The sequence below is a fragment of the Taudactylus pleione genome, unplaced genomic scaffold (assembly GCF_031769625.1).
Source record: "Taudactylus pleione unplaced genomic scaffold, aTauple2 ptg000230l, whole genome shotgun sequence".
NCBI lineage: Eukaryota > Metazoa > Chordata > Amphibia > Anura > Myobatrachidae > Taudactylus > Taudactylus pleione.
The window spans coordinates 7,705,471-7,727,545 of record NW_028284632.1 but is presented as its reverse complement, the minus strand read 5'-3'; the positions used below and the strand labels follow the sequence as shown (position 1 = coordinate 7,727,545).

General features: G+C 44.3%; 1 protein-coding gene across 2 annotated transcripts in view; it reads left to right on the top strand.

Moving 5' to 3' along the window:
* The window catches only part of GLIS1 (GLIS family zinc finger 1), a 217,202-nt gene that overhangs the window by 111,226 nt on the left and 83,901 nt on the right, over positions 1-22,075 (top strand). For both annotated transcript variants that reach the window (XM_088479355.1, XM_088479356.1), the window contains 2 exons: positions 2,718-2,895; positions 6,902-7,841. In XM_088479355.1, the coding sequence (XP_088335481.1) occupies positions 2,718-2,895; positions 6,902-7,841 (1,118 nt within the window). The remainder of the gene's footprint in view (positions 1-2,717; positions 2,896-6,901; positions 7,842-22,075) is intronic.

Below are 22,075 nucleotides of genomic sequence, written 5' to 3'. Positions count from 1 at the left end.
GCTCACCAACCCTGACCTTCTCCAGCCGCGCAAATAAAAAAACAGGCAGCTTTTGGGCAGCCTCTGGCCGGGGCACCACGGTGATAGTGCTGCGGCACCCCAGGGAGCTGTGGGCCGTGGCACACAGATTGGGAACCACTACAGTAGCCACTAATATAAAACTTAAACCCTACCCATCTAAAACTATAGGCTGGCAGCTGGCATAATTAGCCACAATCTATATATCAAACATGCAACTTAACATTCTTAAAGGTGGCACCGTTAAACCATCCTCAGGGTTTAACTGTCCTCAGGCTTAGGGGTAAATTTACTAAAGTGAGAGTTTTTAGAAGTGGAGATGTTGCCTATAGCAACCAATCAGATTCTAGCTATTATCTTCTAGAAGGTGCTAGTTAAATGTTAAGTAGAATCTGTTTGGTTGCTATTGGCAACATCTCCACTGCTAAAATTCTCACTTAAGTAAATTTAGCCCTTACAATCAGCCTTACAACTCATTTCTATCATTAATAAGCACATTTTAGTAATTGGGTTGTAGTCATTAAATTCAGGGTGTATTAATTAATGCACAGTGGCCAAGGGTAGCACAACCACCAAATCCGAAAACTGACTTCAGTATATCTTTGGATATTAAGATATGACAGGGGGTGGAGTATCATGTAAAATATGAAGCATAGTTGGTAAGTGAAAGGGAGCAATTACTTTCAGAGTTTCTTTGAAGACGGCTTAATCTCCAGCTTCAGGAAACAAACCATTTGTCACTGGAACGTGTTCCGAAGTCTGACATAGAATATATGTTTACAATCTGTTTTTTAATCAAAACCACAATTCAGAAACACTGTGAATCTTGTGTATAATTTGGTATGTTGGATAAAAAGGTCATTTAATGTCCTGGAAACATTGTGACACAGCCAGAAAAGACTATAATATTATTGCCAGGATATTCCAGATTATTCCCCGTCAAAGCATCAACTGGCAGAAAGAATTCATTTGTTTTTTTATCATACCATATCTTCCGTCTAAAGTGACGTGAGATCAGGGTGCGATATTCAATCGTTTTTGGGCACCCATGTATATCTCGCATGTCACGCCCAAATAGATAGGATAAACCCATCTAAAGTCCTGCTTTGGTTGCCCAAACTCCTGTTTGGGCGACCAAGTGCCTACTTATCGCACATTTCTGCTTGCCTGCCCAGAAATGTGTGCTCCCGCGGCTGTACGGGCCCAAACAGTTGAGCAATTAAATTGCTCTGTCAGCCACAGGCGGAAAGAATTGAATTCCCCGACTCTTAATAATTCCGCATTTGCCCTGATAATGCCATAAAAGTGATTTGCCAAATGATGAGGTTGCTTTTAATGGATTTTTCCTCTTACTTTTTACCAGGAAAAACTTCTATAAATAAATAAATCAAATACATTTCCATACCTCCCAACATTTAGACATTCAAAATTGTGACAAAATGAGTCCCAATTGTATTACGCCCAAACCCCTCCATTTTGAGGTTCACAAATCGCGGCTGTCCCACCACACTTGGGAGTTAGGAGGTATACAATTCTGCCCATACATTTACTTTACTAGGCATTTCATAATCTGCAAAGGGGTTTTTCCTCTTTCAGATGACAATTATATATTGGCTTGTATGTGCCTTCCTGCGATTTTTACTTAGCCTTTCTTTCTAGCTGTCTTCTGCGCTGTTCAGCCATGTATTGATATTATCAGGCAGAGCTGTTTATTTGTATAGAGGTGAGAATTGCTCTAGGGCAGGCCTGGCTAACCTGTGGCTCTCCAGCTGTTGTGAAACTACAAGTCCCAGCATGCCCTGCTACAGTTTTGCTATTAGGGAATGCTAAAACTTGCAGGGCATGCTGGGACTTGTAGTTTCACAACAGCTGGAGAGCCACAGTTTGGCCAGGCCTGCTCTAGGGCATTGGTTCCCAAATTGGGTGCACTTGCAGGGGTTACACGGATTAGTGGTCCAAGACCAAATCAAATTATTTATGGTCAATGTGTTAGACAAGCATAGTAAATATCACTGCGAAGGGCAATTTCACAGAGATGCAAAGTTACAATGCAATGTGGAGGGGTTTTTTTTCTCAGTAGCATTCTGCAATGCGTTCGTACATTTCGCATTTCACAAAATATATAATGTATAACTAGAGCTGGTTCGGGTGGAACAAAACGATAGGGGGAATTCCACGCTATACACATAAAGGCAAATTGCCATGGAGAAACAAAATTTTCTACACTTAGGGGGGTATCTAATTACTTCGTCCAGGCTATCCAATTAGCCCTGAAGCCGGCATTTAGCTGGGATTTTGTTTTGCCTGCCTCAGGCAGGCGAAACCAAATCCCTGATAGGAAGGTGTTTTTCTCCTGATCGCGGCAGAGAAAACACATAGGTCCGTGACTCTTTGCGGATCCTATGTATTTTCATGAGAAAAACAGAACATTTTTGGCCGTAAAAAATGGGGTTTAATTGGATAGCACGATAAAAAAAATCGGTGAAAAATACCCATACATCGGCGAAAAACCCCACGATTTTTTACGGCCAAAAATTTTTCCAAGCCAATTGGATAACCCCCTTGGAATATAGAACAATTTTGAGAAATCATTTTTTTTCAGTAAAATGCCTTATTATATGGTAAGTAAATGAACTTTCATTATCACAATTCAGATGTCATTTTGAAGATTACAGTAAATAATTTTTGCTTTTTTTCAGTGAATGGCGGATATGCTCAGTATAACTTGAAAAAGAGCATGATGGGGATTGAAAGAATATCTAGGGACGTCCTGGATGGCAGAGAGAGTTTCCGTTGCCAGTCTGGGAATCCCTCAACCTGTAGCGACCATGTGGGTACATATGAGGGTGCACCCAGGAATGAATACACTGACAGCAGGTAATGCATGTTCTCTAATAAGTGTCTGTTTATTACATTGATAATTACTGATTAGTTAGCATTTTTGGAACTTGGGCTGTCTATGGAAAAAGAGCATTACCAGAATTTAGCTCACCATGCTTAAAATCTACTAATACACATTTACAACATGACGCCTGCCTTCCCCACGCTCTGCCCTTGTTATTCCAGGGACATTTGTTTAGCAGAGCTCCTCATAGTTTGTTTAGCAGAGAGCTCCTCATAGTAACTATAGGAAAATGTCTGTGTCTGAAAATGTCTGTGTGTATGAGAAAACCACTTAACAGCAGGAATCATTTCATTTTTCCTATTATGATTTTAGGAGCATACAAGAAATAGTTTTGTGTCCCTACAGTATCAGCATTATTTCCATTGCACCCCTGGGCCAAAAGTTTCTTATTGAGAAATTCATCAAAAATTAAATGAAGTAAATTGTGCTTATAGGTCACCCTTAGGCTCAGTTATGTGGTGGTGACAGGGCTGCGCTTCTTGTAGTCCACATATTTTTTGTCAGGCAAAACCAGTGCTAATGGCTGCCAATCACTGACTACAAATTATTTTATTTGGTAATGGACCACCAACCTGAGGCACCCCTGCAAGTGCCCTGAGGCACCCAGTGTGGGAACCATTGTACTATGGTATTAGCTAAGCAAAATGTCCTTAGAATTAATAATCACAGAAAGAAGTTGAGACCCACCACCATTGCAGATAACCTTAAATTCCATTCATCTATAAATTCAGCCCAGATAGGAAGGCAGTAATTATATATATATAACCACTGAAGTTGGAGCCGACCTTTCAGTTTAATAACTTGCCTCTATACCAGGACTCCTATTAAGTCTGTGTTTATATATATATATATATAGTGAGAGCTTGAGCCCGGCACTCCTACATGTAGAAGCAAAATAACTTGCTGCGGTGCCCTCCTTAGGCTGTCGGCCCATCCAGGTATATAGATGTGAATGAAGGTGGCAGTCAGCAGGCTTATGAAGTAATTTTAAAATTCCTTTATTCCACATTTAGAATAAAGGAATTTTTAATTTACTTCATAAGCCTGCTGACTGCTTCATTCATCTCTCTCTCTCTCTCTCTCTCTCTCTCTCTCCTTGCTGTACATTCCTTTTAGTGGAGTATTATTATGTAGTAAGGTCCAGAGTCACCTGCCCCAGCAACACTATATAACATACTTCTCACTCTGGTCCCTGAAGTCACATGACTTCCCACATGCCAGCAGTAGAAGACGCTGGTGGTATTACGAAAGTGGTGACGGGGGCTGTAGATGTGTACTTGGGGTTAAGGAATCATTTGGGCAGAAGTAATAGCTCTTATCCCAGTAAGAAGCGATGAGTGTAATTATGGAGTCTCATCTTCTCTCAGTGAGGGCAATTATAAAACAAAGGTAATTAGGAGGCTGAGTATAAAGCAGAGGTTAAGGGTCAGCCCGGATACTGGTTACCATATTGTGCTTTCCATAATGAGGGGATGAAAGATGCTCATAGATCAGAAATCCGACCTCACTCTCCATCTCATCCCTAATGTTTTTCCCAGGACGAATAGATACATTGAACAGGAGCAAGTTCATTGTCCTTGTCAAATGGTCCTATCTTAGCCTCACCAATCAGGTTATTCATCAGAGACTTGTCAACAGAATGTAGCTCTGTATGGATCCGTCTGGGCTGTTGTACTGAATGGTGTGATAATGAAGGAACAAACAGTAAGTCTGATAATAAGAGCCGTCTTATACAGAGACTCACTTGAGAGCAGTGTAACACAAGGTGGTGTTTAGCTGTGTTGCCATACAGGGGGATGTTGTATTTTTTTATGTAAATGTGCCTTAAACTGAAAGTGTAAACTGTTATTATTTCCTATACAGTGTAACGTATATTTTTGTGGTTTTTGTGGAAAGTGATATTTATTAGCGTGATAATGAATACTGTGTCTCTGAGACATCAGATGTAACATGAACAACCTAACGCTGAATGTTATAATGCAGGGTGACTGCAATATATATAACGTTAAGACAAGTAACATTGAATAATGTAATAATGAGGAGAGCAAAAACATTACATGTATGTTAAACCGTTCACTGTCACATATTATTGTTATAAGTATTTGTTATCGTTGTTATATGTATTATTACCTTGGAGAGTTGGAGTGAGGGATGTAATGGTGATAATTATAATAATGATAGTATTTGCAGTGGGTGTGGAATAATTAGAGTATGACTAAGGTTATTGGGCCTGATTCAGAGGTAGATGCAGTGACGATTTCGATGGCATGTGGCCGATGTTTTCAGTCTGCGCACACGTCCCTATGGTTACCGCCGTGGGTGGCAGAGCAAATTTGAACGCAGAGAGAGACCATTTCAACGGGCATTCCTGTGTGGTAACTGGGGGGTGCCTAGCTAGACGTGGGCGTGTCACTACCAGCGACTGTCTGTCTTTGCAGTATACTGGCACCAGCGGCCATGATCCGACGGACATTCTGAGCAACAATAGGGCTGGTGCGATGTTCGATGGTATGATTGATGTGGGTCCGATGGTGCTTATTGCGCAAAGCAGCACATTGGAGTCGCAGCCAGTGGGGGTCTCTGTAATAATCCCATCGCTCGTGGCATTAGCATAAAGATGCAGTCACTCTGTGTAAAAAGATAGTCGCGGCTGCGTTACCGCCCACCTCTGATTGAGGCCCATGATTATAAGGAGCATGATTCTGAGGGATAGTATAATGGCAGGCGTTATTTTGGGAATTATATAATGTACAGTTAGTGACATACAGGGATCTGACAATGTAATAATCAGTAGAGACATTAAAATATTGTAGTTATAGATGTACTGGAGGTCATTTACTAATGCACTTGCAAAACACAAAATGGCTTGGTTTATAACCCCACACCCTCTTTTGTGTAGTTGTGAGGTGCTCTCTGCAGACTGCGTTAGCGCTTCCAAAGAACCACTGCAGTCAGGACAAAGGCCTTACCGCCAGCACCGCAAGACAGTCTATGTTCTTTTCTAATCTCACACAAACATCAACCTCCTACTACTGCAGACCCTGCCTATTTATTAAACACTGCTCGCTTTTACCCCACTTAAAATCTCCAGGAACATAGCGTCAGCGCCTTATTCCTGAGGGCATCACTACTTCGCATGCAGAAACCATCGGGAAAATGGCCATCGTGCCATTTTCGTGGTGATTAAAGTTAGCAGAACCAGCCAACCCGGGACTCCGGAGGTAAGTATACTAATTATATGGATGCAGGGTGTGCGGTGTGGACCGCCTGGACCCAAGGGCCCGTATGCACAGCACACCCTTCACCCATTATAGATAGGCCAATGGCAACAGAATACGCTGATGCTATATAATAATCAAGGTTAATAAATAATATGAATAAATATAATTGTGAGGAAAGTAACAGTGGGGGGTATAACAATGGGTGCTGACTATAAGCGATATAATAATATAGATCGTTCACGGGAAATGTAATAAAGGAAGAGACTACAAAATATAGTAATTCGTTGCTTAGGTGTACTATAATATACAAAATGTTGGCACCTAGGGCTACAAGAATGCCAGGGGTTAAGCTGAAGGATGTAATATTGAAGGGAGTGACAGTGACACAGACGAATATAATGTTGAAGAATATATGAATTTTATTGAGAATGGAGTAGGGGTGGGCAATAAGCACCCCCACCCCCAGCTTTTGTAGAAGTACACACCACAGCACAGTCTGTATTGAGCTATTTCTTAAAACTTGTGCTGCAATTTCAGCTGGTTCTGCCACTGTGCCAGCAATGAAGAACAGCATATTGTACAATAGAGCATCTTACCTATGCTTGGGAATACCATATAAGTGCTTGCTGCAATGGTGCCAGTCGTGCCAACACCTTCCATGTGTGCCACTGCACAGAGGCATTCCTTTAGCTGAACGTAGAATAATTTAATTTCTGGAAGGTAAAACATGTCAATCCTTTCCCTTGTTTTCCTACAGGTCTGCCCGGATTCCCACCTCTATGCCTTTGCGTCCCAATGGAGCACACCCTGCCAGTCGCATAAAACAGGAGGGTCCCTGTGACTTCTCAGACCTATCAGCAGCATCTCGCCAGTTGGGCATCTCGGAGTTAAGGGCATCTTTGCTCCCTGACACAGCTGCCACACACAATGGGTTTAAAAACTGTCTTTCATCCTACTTTGTAGACTCCACACACAGCACTTTCCCCGGATCACTGACAGCCAGCAGCACGTCTGCCTCTGCCCGGTTCCAGTCCGGAGGGAGAAGGGGATGTTTCGCTGACAGCGTTGAGATTGTGGGAATTATTCACTCCTCTCACACAACGATACCACCTTGTGTGAACAGAGTTTGTGACTCTCCACCTAGAACTTTCTTTAACTCAGGGGGTGTCCCTAACTGGAGCCCACCAAAAGCATCCCAACCTGAGGGTCTTTGTGGATTGCCCTCGTCTGCACATTGTCTGCTTCCTAATACTAAGGAGTGTGAACTAAAGCTTGCTGAACAGGTAAATGGACCCTGCACAGAGGGCAGTGCCAACCTTCATCTGAGCGCAACCCCCAATGACTGCAGTAGGCTTAATTTTCTAAAGAAAGAACCAGCGGATACTTATCAGCAAGGACTCCTGTCTCCGCTCCATCTTCCCCTTGCCATGTCCCCAAAGACCTTTCCAGCTGATGAGCAAGATGAACTTGGAGCGCAGAGGAGGCAGCTGTGCCGCTGGATAGACTGCAGTGCCTTTTACGAGCAGCAGGAGGAGCTGGTGAGGCACATTGAGAAGATGCATATTGACCAGCGCACAGGAGAGGATTTCACATGTTTCTGGGCTGGGTGTGCAAGAAGGTTCAAACCTTTCAATGCACGGTACAAACTGCTTATTCACATGAGAGTGCACTCTGGGGAGAAGCCAAACAAGTGTATGGTGAGTGCAGATATTCCAAACACAACACTTTAATGTCTTTGGGGGAGATGTGTCAAACCTTGGAGAGGTTTCCCTTAGCAACCAATCAGATTCTAGCTATCATTTATCTAGAACATTCCATAAATGATAGCTACAATCTGATTGGTTTCTATGGGCAACGTCTCCGTCTGTTATCTTTAGAAGGTTTTATGCATCTTCCTTTATTGCTTATTTAAAGGATACTCTACGGCGGGAATTCAATTAGACCCATTAATTTAACGGGTGTGATAACGGGTTATAGCCTACTCAGTTAGTGCCCATTTTTCATACGAGACAATTTTTATCGCCCGATAAATTAACATGTTAACATGCGTTAAAACACAGGTTAATGGGCGTTAACACATAGAATCTGTGAAAAGTTCACAGACCTATGCGTTAACGGTGTCTTCTCACCTGTTAACAGCCTATTTATCGGGGATTTCTTTTTGGGTCTGATTAGACCCGAAAAAAAATCTGTTAAGTGCAGCCTGTGGGCTAATTAAATAGCCACGGGGGATCAATTAGTTTGCGGTAAATTACCACGGCTACATGAATTCCCCCTATAAAGGCTGCATACACTTGCAGCCAGGATTTAATGTGTGATTTGAAATTAAATAATAACACAACTTTCAGGTCTGCATTTTGCTGCCTATGTAGAGTTTGGCTGAAAAAGTCGGATACGACTAAGGCCGTATTCAATTTGAGATGAAAAGTCCAGACTTTTCGTCTGCTGGACTTTTCGTCTCCTTCGCCTGTTTTCCAGGCGGAAAAGTATCGCGCGCGTGCCCGATATTCCCCGTATTCAATATAAAAGAACGCGAAAGCGGGACCCGGCGAAAAAAAAAGGGAATTTTCGGGAAATCATCCTGGGACCACCCTAAAGATGTCCAGACATGGGGGATCACTATGGGTATCCCCGTTTTTGCATGCAGAAGGGAAGTCGGGTTTTTAAATAGCCGCGGCAGGTGCATAAATGTGGCTTTTTGAAGAAGGTGATAATTTTTTGGGGGGGAAAAATAACTATGCCCAACAAATTTGGGGTACATGAAAATGGGTGCAAGCATATTTTTAAGTCCCTAAAATGATTTTTAGAATTCTTCAAAAATGCACCTGCCGCTACTACCCGCCATGAAGAAAACACTCTGCCGCATACTTTGGAACCCCTCTGGAATTATTTAAGCTATTTTAGAAGTGTGTTCCCTATTTTTTTTTAACCCCAGGGGTGTTTAGGGGCCTTTCCCAGGGGTGCAGGCTATTTTTTTAAGCTTGCACACCTAAACCCCAATTTTGCTCTTTTTTTCGCCTGCTAAAGGCTGGCGAAAAATTATCCCCATTTTTTTATATTGACTTTTTGCACCGGCGAAAAGCCAATGTAATTGAATACGGGGATAATGACAATAGGCTATATTTATCGCCGATAACGGGTTTTCGTCTCAAATTGAATATGGTCCTAACTCTGCTATGGTATAAAATGCGCCTCCCTGACCTGGCAAATAACAGGAGCAGATACATGAGGAATATCAGCACATAGCAGCAGCATTCAACCTCCCAAATAGAGTAGGAAAAACAAATGTTCTACATAGTAATTCTGCTTTCATATTGAAAATGAGGCCGAGTGGCCATGGAAAAGGTGCAGCTTGCCTTTAATGTTAGCCCTTATTGGAGCCTTATATATACGTGAACATAGCCTGCAGTATAAGGGCCTGATTCTGAGTTGAGAATAGAGTAAAAAATAGCAAGTAACTGTGGGCCTGATTCAGACCCGCTCGCAAGCGCATAGCGCTCGCAAGCGGATCGATGGTGGGCCAGTGCGCACGCGCGAGCCCTGGAGCGAGTGCAAAAAGCTGATTGGTCTGAATGTTGACAGTCCAAATGTGGATGTTATGTCAAAATAATAAACATGTCGACATTATGGGGCATATTCAATTAGAAACAAATTTCCCAAAAGTCTCGTGCCATGGGGTTTTCCCTGCGGGAGCAAGATTTTTGGTATTCAATTGGGCGCTAGGTTTTTATTTTTTCACGCGGCACTTTCTTTTGAGCACCTTTAGAAAAAGTCAAATTTTTCCTAAAATCCTTAGTTTAAGGAAAAATTGTCAGGAATTTCTTCTGAACCACTTGGATACCCCCCTAATGACTAATTAAGCAATTGGACATTTCCAATAAGCTTAATTAGTCCAATAATTACATGTCATTATAGCAGTGGCGTAACTAGGGTATTTGGAGCCCAGGACAAATATAAAAATGGAGCCCCTCCCCCCCTATGTGCGCGTTCAGCTGAAAAATGGGCGTGGTCACTTAAAAATGGGTGTGTCAACATGACGCACACCCTTATCTCGTCACTCTGAACATTCTTTTCCATATGCACCTTAATGCAGTGCCCCTTATACAGTCTCCCCTATGCAGTGCCCCCAGTAGTGGTCCCCCTTATGCAGGCCCCCAGTAGTGCCCCATATACAGTACCCCCAGTATGCAATGTCCCCAGTAGTGGTCCCTCTTATGCAGGCCCCTTATACAGTACCCCCAGTAGTGCTCCCCCTTATGCAGCCCCCCATTAGTTCCCCTTATGCAGGCTCCCAGTAGTGCCTTTATACAGTGCCCCCAGTAGTTGTCCTCCTTATGCAGGCCCCCCAGTAGTGATCCCCCCTATCCAGTGCCCCCTGTAGTGGTCCTCCCTATTCAGTGCCCCCAGTAGTGGTCCCCCCAGTGCAGTGTCCCTTGTGCCCCCAGTAGTAAGCCCCTTATATAGTGCCCCCAGTAGTAGACCCCCCAATGCAGTGCCCCCTGTAGTGATCCTCCCTATTCAGTGCCCCCAGTGCAGTGTTCCTTGTGCCCCCAGTAGTAAGCCCCTTATATAGTGCCCCTAGTAGTAGTCCCCCCCTATATAGTGTCCCCAGTAGTAGCCCTCCCCTATGCAGTGCCCCCAGTAGTGGTCCCCCGATGCAGTGCCCCCAGTAGTAGTCCCCTTCTATTAGGATTCCCCCCCTGCAGTGTCCCCAGTAGAGGACCCCCCAGTAGTAGTCCACCCCCCCCAATGCAGTGCCCCCAGTAGTAGTCCCCCCCAGCTGTTCTCCCAGTAGTAGTAGTTCACCCCCCCCCCAATAAATACACGCTAACTAAACTAACTAATAACTAATACATTTACCTGAATCCACGCACCGGCTCCTGCCGCTATCCGCATGTCAGTCCTCCCAGGCTAGCGCACTCTGCATTATAGGAGAGATCATGACGCCTCTCCCATTACCCACTGCAGGAGCCAGAAGACGGAGCTCGTGAGTGAGCTCCAGCCCGGCTCTTGCAGTGGGCGCAGCAGCAGCCGATGAGAGTCTATCTGACTCTCATTGACTGCTGATCAACACACACATCGCCGCCGCGCTGGCGGCGATGTGTGTGTAAATACACCAGCCTGAGCCCGCCTCCCACCCTCCGTCTGGCGCTATTGGGTAAGCGCTCAGGGAGAGGGAAGGGACTCGGCTGTGCAGCAGAGGACCGGCACTGGGCGCAGGGAAGCCTAGCGCCAGTCCTGAGTAAATGTGTAGTGCTGACCGCACTCATTGCGGTCGGCACTACATTGGCTAACTAGGACGGGCAGTACCGCGGCCGGCGGCGCTCCCCCTGCGCCGCCGGTCCCAAGGTGCCCAGGGCACGAGCCCTGGCAGCCCTGCCCTAGTTACGCCGCTGCAGTATAGGTTGATAAAACCCACAATGACTTCAAATTACCCCAAAATCAACTAAAGCAATTATTTGACTAAAAAATAATTGCCTTATATATATATATATATATATATATATATACATATATGTATGTATCTATATATATATATATATATATATATAAATTTTATTATTTCTAAAATGAACCCATTTTTCATTCTATTCATTTGTAATAAAACAAAAAAAAAAGGGGTGGTGGGGAGGCTGTTACAGACTGTTCCCCATATTTTTTTCGTTTTTTACATTTCAGCAGGTTTCTGCTAAAATAAAATTAGCAATAATTTTTTTCATTATATACCGTGGTATTCAAAAATTGGTTGCGACACCCACGTAGTTTTTTGCAGTCAAAATCGACATTATCGTATGTCAACATGGTCATAATGTCGACATGTTCATTATTTTGACATTGTGCACGTCAACAGTCAGAATGTTGACTTACCATTTTTTCTACTATTTTAGCCTGACGCTAACCCTAAACCTAAATCTAGCACTAAAATGTACATATTGTGACTGGATACTCCTTCCTATGTTACAAGTCATGCCTCTGTAAGCAATACAGTAAGTCCGAAATGTCATCACACAAAACAACATTGCTTTTCATGCCAGACTCAGATATTTTGTGCTCTAATAGACAAAGGAATTTTGGCTACTTGAAAACAGGAAATAAATGAGACATTTTTATTGTAAGTAAGTGGTCCTTTAAAATGCCAGTTAATCCTTTTATGATCGTTCCACAAAGTGAACACAAGGTAAAGCCGGATAGTAACATGCTCATCCCTCCATCTGCTATCAATAACTTCCCGATGCACCTCCTCATCTGTACACAGAAGGATTCCCTGGTTTGTCCGTCACTGCTAGTTCTCCACGCATCTCCCTCTAAATTCTGCTGCGCTCTTCTCCGTGGGCCATTCACTAAGGCCATTCGGTAGTGAGAGGAAGCCCGTCTAATCTCCCTGCAATATCCTGTTATGTTTCATACTTAGTATGTGTTATTTTAGTTTTATTACATTTGAGATTTATCTGCATTATAATCAGAAAAGTGTCCAACCAAAATAATGAGGCAATGCCTGCAAGACCCTTCATGTTTGAAGATTAATTTTCCTGCTTTCTTAGATTCAGTGTTCCAGACAATTGGAATTTTGATTGTCTGAGACAGCAGAAATTAGCAAACTTAATATGCTATTGTATGGAAACGGACTGTGGGCCTGATTCAGAGCCGGACGCTCTGACCAGAGCGCTCGCTCTGAATCAGGGCCCTCCTACATGAAAATGGAGCGGCCTCTTGGACGCTCGCATATTTGTGGGTGACCACCCACAGCTATAGCAAGCGTCCATGATGATGGTCGCGATGGTCAAGACCATCGTGACCATCGGGCTTGCGACGGAGACCCTGCGGTAGGGTCTCGCTGCTGCAAGCCCTGGAGTGATTTTGGCTCTATCAGAGCCAAAATCACTCCCACTAACATCACTAGTGATGTCAGTGGGGCCGGCTTCAGACGGTAGGCGTTCCCATGGGAAGGCCTCCGTCTGGCAGCCACGCCCCGGCACGCCCACCAAAGGGGCGTGCTGTCAATCAACATCGACAGCACGCCCCCTTTGATGTGAGACCCGGAGCGACGGCTACCCAGTCGCTGGCCGGGTCTCGCGCATGCGCACGACGGAGCTCCCTCCGTCGTGCGCATATGCAGTAGGGCACCATCGACCCGCTTGCGAGCGTCCTGCGCTCGCGATCGGGTCTGAATCAGGCCCTGTATCCCAGTCTGTGCTTCTTGCTATATACTCAACTTTATAATCTGTGGATGGAGAGAGGGTTGCATAGGCAAACACAGGGGGGGTTTCCATCTGCCTGGAAACCCCCCTCCCTAGCCCACACCATGACCACAATAGAAATAGTAATGTAATAGAATTTTACTAGTGCTGCATTTTCTTCACAGCACTAGTAAATTTGCACCACCTGTGCAACTTTTAACATGTATCAGTCAGCAATAAATAACCTGTGCACCAACTAGGAGATCTGAAAAACATTCACTGTTAGGGATGTGCTGCTATAGAGCCCAATATGTACACATATGTCCAGGGCAGTGCTAGGTTATTCTGCTATTCCCCCAGACTCCCGATCTTGCTCTAATACTCTGGAATGGTGCCCACATCTAAGATAAAAACATTCAGCTAAGGCAGGATGGCCCTACTGTTGCATTTAATGGCTTACTGTGCTGGTCCTCTATATGCTGGAATTATGACACACAATATACTTTGTATGACGCATATTAAAGCTGTTTAAGTGCTAATTATACCCTCTTCATGGACTGGCACACTCGCACTAAAATCAAGCATTTGGAAACCCCCCTCTAGAGATCCTCCGTTTGCCACTGGGTTGCGTTATTGATGTGTGGCTCCAGCCCAGGACTCATGAGGTAATTGCTTGAAATCTCAAATTGGGAGTATATATTAGTAAACCCATATTGCACACAGTACAGTATGGGGGGGTATTCAATTAGCCGCAGGGTTTACCCCGCGACTAATTGCCGGCCAAAATCCCCACGGCGCGGGAAAAAGCTATTCAATAAAATAGCCTATTTTCTGCGCTGAAAAATCGGGACTCACATGCGGAAACACACTGATTCCACATAAACTGCAGAATCAATGAGTCTTCTCCCCGCGCGCAAGCCCGATTTAGTGGTTTTTACGTGGAGCTTACCTCGCACCTCCATGAGCTGTGAGGTAAAGTCCGACTGCGGGGACTCGGGGAATCCCCGCTAATTGAATAGGCCCGGCGCGGCAACTGGCCGCTAATTGAATATGCCCCTATGTCACCAAGTGTCACAACTTAAGCAAAATATAACCAATGCCTTCCTAATAAACTGGCCATTGCTGATGTATTTATATTCAAGACCGTTCCTCTTTATAAAATGTGCATTCGAAAATAAGAATTCATGGGATACTTAAGGCACGCATCCACTAGACGACAGGCAAAAGACTGCACGATTACGATATTGTAATCGTGCAGTCGTTTGTCTGTCTGTGATGAGCCTACACTGAACGAGCAGTCGTTCAGTGAAGGCAAATCAATCATCTGCAAACATGTTGATCCTGACGATATCGGTAGGTTGTACAACATATTTGTACGATGTCTAAACGACCAGCCTGTTTTAGACCTTTTTTAAACAATCAGCAAACGATTTTGGAACGATTATCGAACGGTAACGATATAGTTATCAATCAATCACTCAATTTAATTGTCTAGTGGATGTGTGCCTTTACTGACTCTCCTGGCTTGTCCAGGACAGTCCCAGTTTTTAGTTGGCTCTACCTGAGTGCAGAGACAGTTGGCCAGCCTCCTTCCCAAGTAAAATTGGCGTTTTGAAACTTTAATAAGGTAGTTTTCAGGTATGCTCAAAAAGCAAGTTAGCAAATGATCATTGTATTGGGTCACTTCAATTAATCACAGTAATTGCTGCAGTGTGCCACGGACTGGCTAATTTTTTTCGCAGCCCTATTGGAATTGTGTACAAAATATCCAGCGAGTCTGGAGTGAAATGGAACGAGAATATTATTTGAAATGCCAAAAAGTGTCAGTTGTGGAATTGTAACATGATGAGAATAGACAGTATCATATGTAACTTTCTTTGAATCCCAGTTCAGGAACCCTGGAAACTATTGTAAAGAATCTGCAACTCACATGGCTGGGTGATCCAGTTGCTCAGCCCGAGCATCAAATAGCCAGATTTGTCCATTCATGTTTTTTGAATCGTTAAACTATAAATTACTTTATCAATGTCTAATATATATTTTTTAATATTAGCATTTGCTCACATGGGAGTTTTCAGGGCAAAGTAGGTAGCAGTGTGCTATATACTCTAAGAACAATTATTTTGCTTATCTACATATTTATATAATAAGCGAGAAAACCTGTCTGTCTTTTTGTCCTTTATGCACGGCCGGAGTTTTGGACCTAGCTTTACCAAATTTGGCCTGCTGGTATAGTTTGACCAGGATTAGGTTTTTGACTAGGTTTGAACTTCATCAGGACCACACACTGTCACACAATCCCTAAAAATGGGGACACTTAAATTATATAAGTTCAGGGCTGGCTCCAGTGGAAATTGGCAGTCTGCCAAAAACCTGTGAAAAGCTACAAAAGTATCCTTTTATCTGCAGTCTGAGCAAACTCGATGACTCATGCAAGTTCATAGTAAATCCTGAGCCTCTGTGTTTGCATGCAAGGGCATAACTAGAACTTTGTGGGTCACATAGCAAGATCTTAAACGGCACCCCTAAGAGGTAAAAACAACTAGAATTGCCCCCACACAGAGCCCATTTATGTTATGCCACATAGAGCCCATTCAGGCTATGCCACACAGTAGTACCCATTATACACATTATGCCATGCAGTAGTAGTGCCCCTTATACATTATGCCACACAGTAATGCTCCTTACACATTATACCACACAGTAATGCCCTTTAAAGATTATGCCACATGGTAGTAGTGACCCATAGAACACAATATTCCACACAATAGTAGTGCCCCTTACACATCATCCCGCCCCAGCAATTCACCACCCCATGTCCCTGCAGCAGCCTCTTGCCTCCACCTGTGAGCCATCAGCAGCCAGCAGGTGTGGATTTGGGGCTGGGTTACCAGCTAATTACAGCTGGCGCAGCGGCAGACATGGATAGACAGCGCCAGCACAATTTGAATTTGCGCCAGTCGCGAGGCAGTCCGAGCTCGCGGAACCACAGCCAATCAGGAGCCACCACTGCTGATTGGCTGCCAGTCCGCAAGCTCTGATTGCCTTGCGATTGACGGTACTGTCTCTCCATTAATGCCTGCCAGTGCACCTGATATTATCAGCTGGCGAGCAGGCACCAAATCAACATTGCTGATACACCAGCCCCCCTCAATGACCATGACTGGACTAGTCCACCTTGTGTGCTTGTCACAGTGCACCAGACTCCGGTGTGTACTTACTGGGTCTGGCAGCGATGGTCTGCAGCGGGGCAAGGGGCGGACAATCCGAGGCCCCCGCTGCTCTCTCCTCCGGCTTCCTCTTCTCAGCTCCAATGTGCAGACGGCCGCAGTTCCCCTGGGGGCGCGCCAACCTGTAAGAATTTAATGGGCCAGACACACCATTAAGTGATGTCACAGAAGGCGGCAAATTCAAGCCCTGCCTATTTAAGGAAGACCCGGGGAGCACTTCTGTGTCAGAGTATAGGCTCCCAAACCTTCTCCAACATTCCTGTTTGTGAATTAATTGCTCGTTCCTGACCTTGGCTTTGTCTGTGACCCAGTTTAGTCTGCTCCCTGGTACTGCGCTTGGTGTTCTGGTTTTGACCTTGGCTATCCTCCGTGAACTGCATACGTCTGCTCCCTGGTACTGTTTTGACTGTTTTGTTCTGTCTTGGCCTGTCGACTACACTGTACCTCTTCTCCGCTCCATCCAGAGCTCAGCAGCACCTGTATTGGGGAACCTACTCTGAGGGCTGCGACGCAGCTAAGTCTATACTTCCTTGCGGGGGTCCCTGGTGAACACCGCCGGCATGTTAGACTCCGCGTCCCAGTTATAGGTCTTGCCAGTCTCAAATACGCATCTATTACCTACCCGAGAGTTGCGACAGTGCGTGACTGGGTGCCGGTGGAGTGGCAGGCCACAGAAGCAGCTCGGGCACCATAGCAGCCGCCCCCTTGCACCCACAGTAGTTACGCTAATGTTTGCTAACATGCATGCCAACAATGGCGTAACTAGCGTGCAAACAGTGGGGTCCTTTTCAGGATCAATGGAATGGGGTTATAGGCGAGGACAATGTAAACAAATAAAGGCTGTAGGTGTACTTCAGGGTCCAGTCTTCAACCCAGGCAATGCTGGGTATCCCAGCTAGGTCTATATAGATCTACATATATTATATACAGACATACACATATACACCAGAGGCACCACACTTTTGCTAACACCAAAACTGGCTACTAGTATGAAAATGATCACAATGCATTTTTATTATTAGTGTTATTATTATTATTATTATTATTTTTACTATTATTATTATTATTATACTAGTGTTAAGTATACCGCCAGCAGAATTGCAACATTTATCACCAGTACTTCTCGCTTCCAGCCAATTGCATAATTTATTGCTTTCCAACTCCCTTTAATGGCCAGAGTTAATACATTTTTCATTGTATTATATTCGTAAAAGTAAAAATATAAAGAAAAAGTCAAAAAAGACAACAACAAATAGGCTAATAATGATAAATATAAAAAAAGACAAAATAAAATAAAAAAATACCGTGCTTACTACCAGAGGTGTACAACATATGGCCAATTTTAGCTTTAGTTTATTAAGCTTCCATACAGCAACAAAAAATGCATTAGATAGGCTCTTCACTTATTGCTGGACTCATTTCTAGTTTAATTATTGCCTCTTTGGCACCACACATGGCTTGGCATATTATTGTTGTCACCAGATGCAGCTCATATTGTCCTTGGCATCACGTATTTTCTCTGTTTTTCTCTATTTTGCACTATACAGTATATGGTTCAGCATATTATTGTTGGCATGGATGTGGTTTAGCTTTATATTTTTGGCACCAGCTATGGCTCAGTTTTTTGTAGTTAGAATTCAGCTTACTTTGATCTAATTAGTACCAAGTATAAAAAGTAGAGACAAATCTGGCAGCTATAGATACTAGCCAATCCTTTACTCCATTTTGTCTAGTTTTATATGCTGACCACCATAATGTACTCTGCATTTATGGCATACTTACCTACTCTTCCGGAAGGTGCAGAATAATGGATTTTTTGGGTAGAGTGGGTGTATCCCGCATCCCTCCAACTTCCTAGTGAAGTGGGCAGCGTGGAGAGATAATATAAGGAATCGCAGGTTTGTATGGATGGGGTTGGGGCTAAACTGGTGCGAATTGGTTCAGGGCAGTGCCCGAAAAGTAGGACTGTCCCACCAAAATCAGGATGGTTGGAAGATATGCTGACACAATAACCCTGGAGATGGGTTAGGAGCAATAGGGAGGTATATAGTGTATTCTTGGGAAGGGTTGTGATTCCTGGAGGGTTTGATGCACAGCTTTTCTTTCTGCTTGCTATATCACTCAGTGACAGGAACTGTTGGATAGATGCTCAGCAGCTTACCTGTGCATCGCTAATCAGCTGGCCCAATGGTAGGAATACAGTATGCAGCCCTCCAGCATGCAGACATCTCCCATTTACTGACCTAGCACAGATCTGAGATGCTCCATACTCCCAGGGATTGATTCTGAGTTGGGTGCAAAGCAAAAAGAGCCAGTAACTTTGCACCTTGGTAAAACCAGGTTGCACTGCTGCAGGTGGGGCAGATGTAATATGTACATAGAGAATTAGATTTTGGAGGGGATGGATGGCACTCACAATAGCGGCCCTGAAAACCCAACAGCAGACGGACTCCAGGCTCCAGAATCCTGACCACCGTCATCCACTCGGTTTAGACACTAGGGGGAAGGTTAGGGTAAGGCTGCTGGAGAAGGTGGCGGTTAGGGTTAGGCTGCGGGGGGGAAGGTTAGGCTGCAGGGGGGAGGGTTAGAGTTAGGATGTGGGGGGGAGGGTTAGGCTGTGGCAGGGAGGAGGGTTAGGCTGCAGGAAAGGTGGGTTAGGGGACTTACCTGCAGGCGTTGGGATTGTGACTATCGGGATGCCGCTGTCGGTATTCTGGCCACCGGCATCCAAACCGTCAGGATCCAGTACCCAATCACTTAGGAGGGGCATATTTTAACTCAAATCTAAACTGCAGTATAAAAATAAATCTGGCCAGCATTTCTGGGCTACATGCAGCCAGTATTTACCCTGTATGCAAAAACAACACAGTAAATGTATATGAGTCCCTTTCATTGCAACATGGTATTTTCCAGATATAAGTTACTTGCTTTTTGGCTTTGCTCCCAGCTCATAATTAGCGCCCACATGTTATTGTTTCACAGTATTAATGCATACTACCAGGCACTGTGAAACAAGAACATTGGAGTACTCTAAATATCCATCATAGCACCAATGATCAGTGGGTGAGAGTCACATACCTTGTGCTCCACATCTTATATATACAGTATATAATTTGCTTAGTCCCTTTGTCCGGAAAGCTCTTTGAATTTGAATATCTCAGACTAATTAAGATATTAATGTGATTCTTTTGCGGTGGTTTTCAATTAGCAATAAATTACAGAATTTGCAATAAAACTGTATAAAATTTTTACAAAAACTATAATAAATGCTTTGGTATAGCTAACCTTAAATTGTCAGGAAAACTACCAGAACACAGAGCTGCCACAGTGACCCGGGGAAGTGATATAGGGGTGACCGCCGCCGGCTGCTTTCTCACGCACTACTGGTGGCCTGTGCTCTCACATGGACCCGGCGCCCTAGCCATGTGCGGACACTGTTTACGTTCTGCCTAGTTCGGATCCTAATTGGCCGCCTGGCTTCGTGATGTAGATATTATATAATGAGGGAGGGCGTGCGGGCGGCACAACACGTGAGGATGCTGCCGTATCGCGCACTCTTCCCCCACCGACTTTCTCCAACATGTCGATTCCAGGCTCGCAACTCCCAGCCAATCAGCATCGGGTTTGCGCCTCGAAAGCAACGCCTCTTTTCTCTGCTTTCCTAGAGAGCTGCCAGCAGCCACTGATTGGCAGGAGGTTGGGAGACGGTGAGGTGGCGTAACAGTGCATTATCATTTGCATCTATAGGGGCTCAGATTGCAATTCCCCCTGGAAATGGTCCATTTTGCGTCAGAGTCCATGGTCAAATATATCATCGCACTCACAAATTGGCGAAATGTTACTATAAAAAAGCCCCCAAAACCATCAAAGGGCGTGGCTTAGCCGGTTATGTTTCACACACATCTTTTATTACCCGATTCCATCATATTAACATATGATCTAGTCATTATCTAGTCATTTTCCGTACGTATGTACTGGGTTCAAATTGGCAAAATGTTCTAGTACTAGTATCAATATAATAATTATACTTACTAAATCATACTGCACATGAACCCTGTCACCTGAATATTATTTGCTTGGCATTACTCTTTATGTCTGATCCAGGGACAGCCTGTCCGCTTTGGAGAAATATTTCAAATATCAACTTCATGATCACTACTGAATAACTTTATATTTGTTGCCAGTACATGAGTAATAGTATCCATTCTTGATATTGAGTCATGATTCTTTTACAATATATATATTTATATATAAATTGTATTGTTCCTGTTATGTGTATATGTATGTAAAATATTCCCTACATTAGAAATTGGGTCCAAGTATTTTTATTTTTTTTTAATTATAGTAACACTAGCGCCTCACACTTTGGGCCTGATTCAGAGCTGCTCGCAAGCGGCCCGATGTTGCTGCACTGCGCATGCGCCGCATCTGGCATGCGCGACCCCCGCTGAGCGACTGAAGTTCAGTCGCTACGGGGCTTGCAACAAGACGGGGCGGCTGTCAATGGTGAGTGATAGCTCGCCCCGTTTTGTGGGCGGATAGGGGGGGTGGCTGGACAAACGCAGGCGTCCCCATAGGAACGCCTGGCGTTCGTTGGGAGGGCAAACTGACATCACTACTGATGTCAGTAGTGGACTTCCTGCTCTATTAGAGCAGAAAGTCCACTCGGCCTTGCGGCAGCCTGAACCCTACCGTAGGGACTCGTCGCAAGGCCGATGGTCGCGATTATCGCGATGGTCCCCTGGCTGCTCGCACAAGCTGTGGGTGGTCTCCCACAGCTTTGAGAGCGACCTGAGAAAAAAGAAATAAACAAAAAAACGCCTACAGACTCAGCCAGCAGCCAGCGGCTGCGAGCGGGTCTGAATCAGGGCCTTTGTTCTCAGATAGGGAGAAGCCCTATCTCTCCATAACATACCTGTTTTCACCTGGAGGAAAGGGTTTCACCCCTTTTGAGAAACAGGCACCCAAAGCACTAAAACAAACAAGACAAAGTTAATGTCTCATTTATTTTACTACACACCAACAAAACCAATATAACACATTCCTAACACTAAATGAATGAATCGCCATAGTTAAATATAATTTGTAGCACTATATGTACCCTATTCCATGAACATTTAATTGCCAGAATAGCAATTTTATCATGTGCTGCCCATCATTTTAGAGCTATCTCTATATGGCTGTATCTGCAGTTGTTGTTTAAGGAAAAGGTCTCAAAGGTAAAAAATATATTTTCAGTTAATCATTAGGGACCAGATTCAATTAGCCGCCAGTTTTGTGCTGTGACCTAACGTGATAATAATCCACAGACGTCACATGATATTTTGGGAAACATTATTGGAACAACACACGGAATTCTATTACAAACTTCAACTCGCAGCCATCCCACAGGTATCAAGCGTGAAGTCTGGAACGGCACCCTGCAGCCAGAATTGCTGGTGTGGTTCCACCCCGAGCATCCACTGGACAATCCAGACTTGGACACTGCAGCCTATACTGCTGTTCTTCTGGGCACTGGTGGCC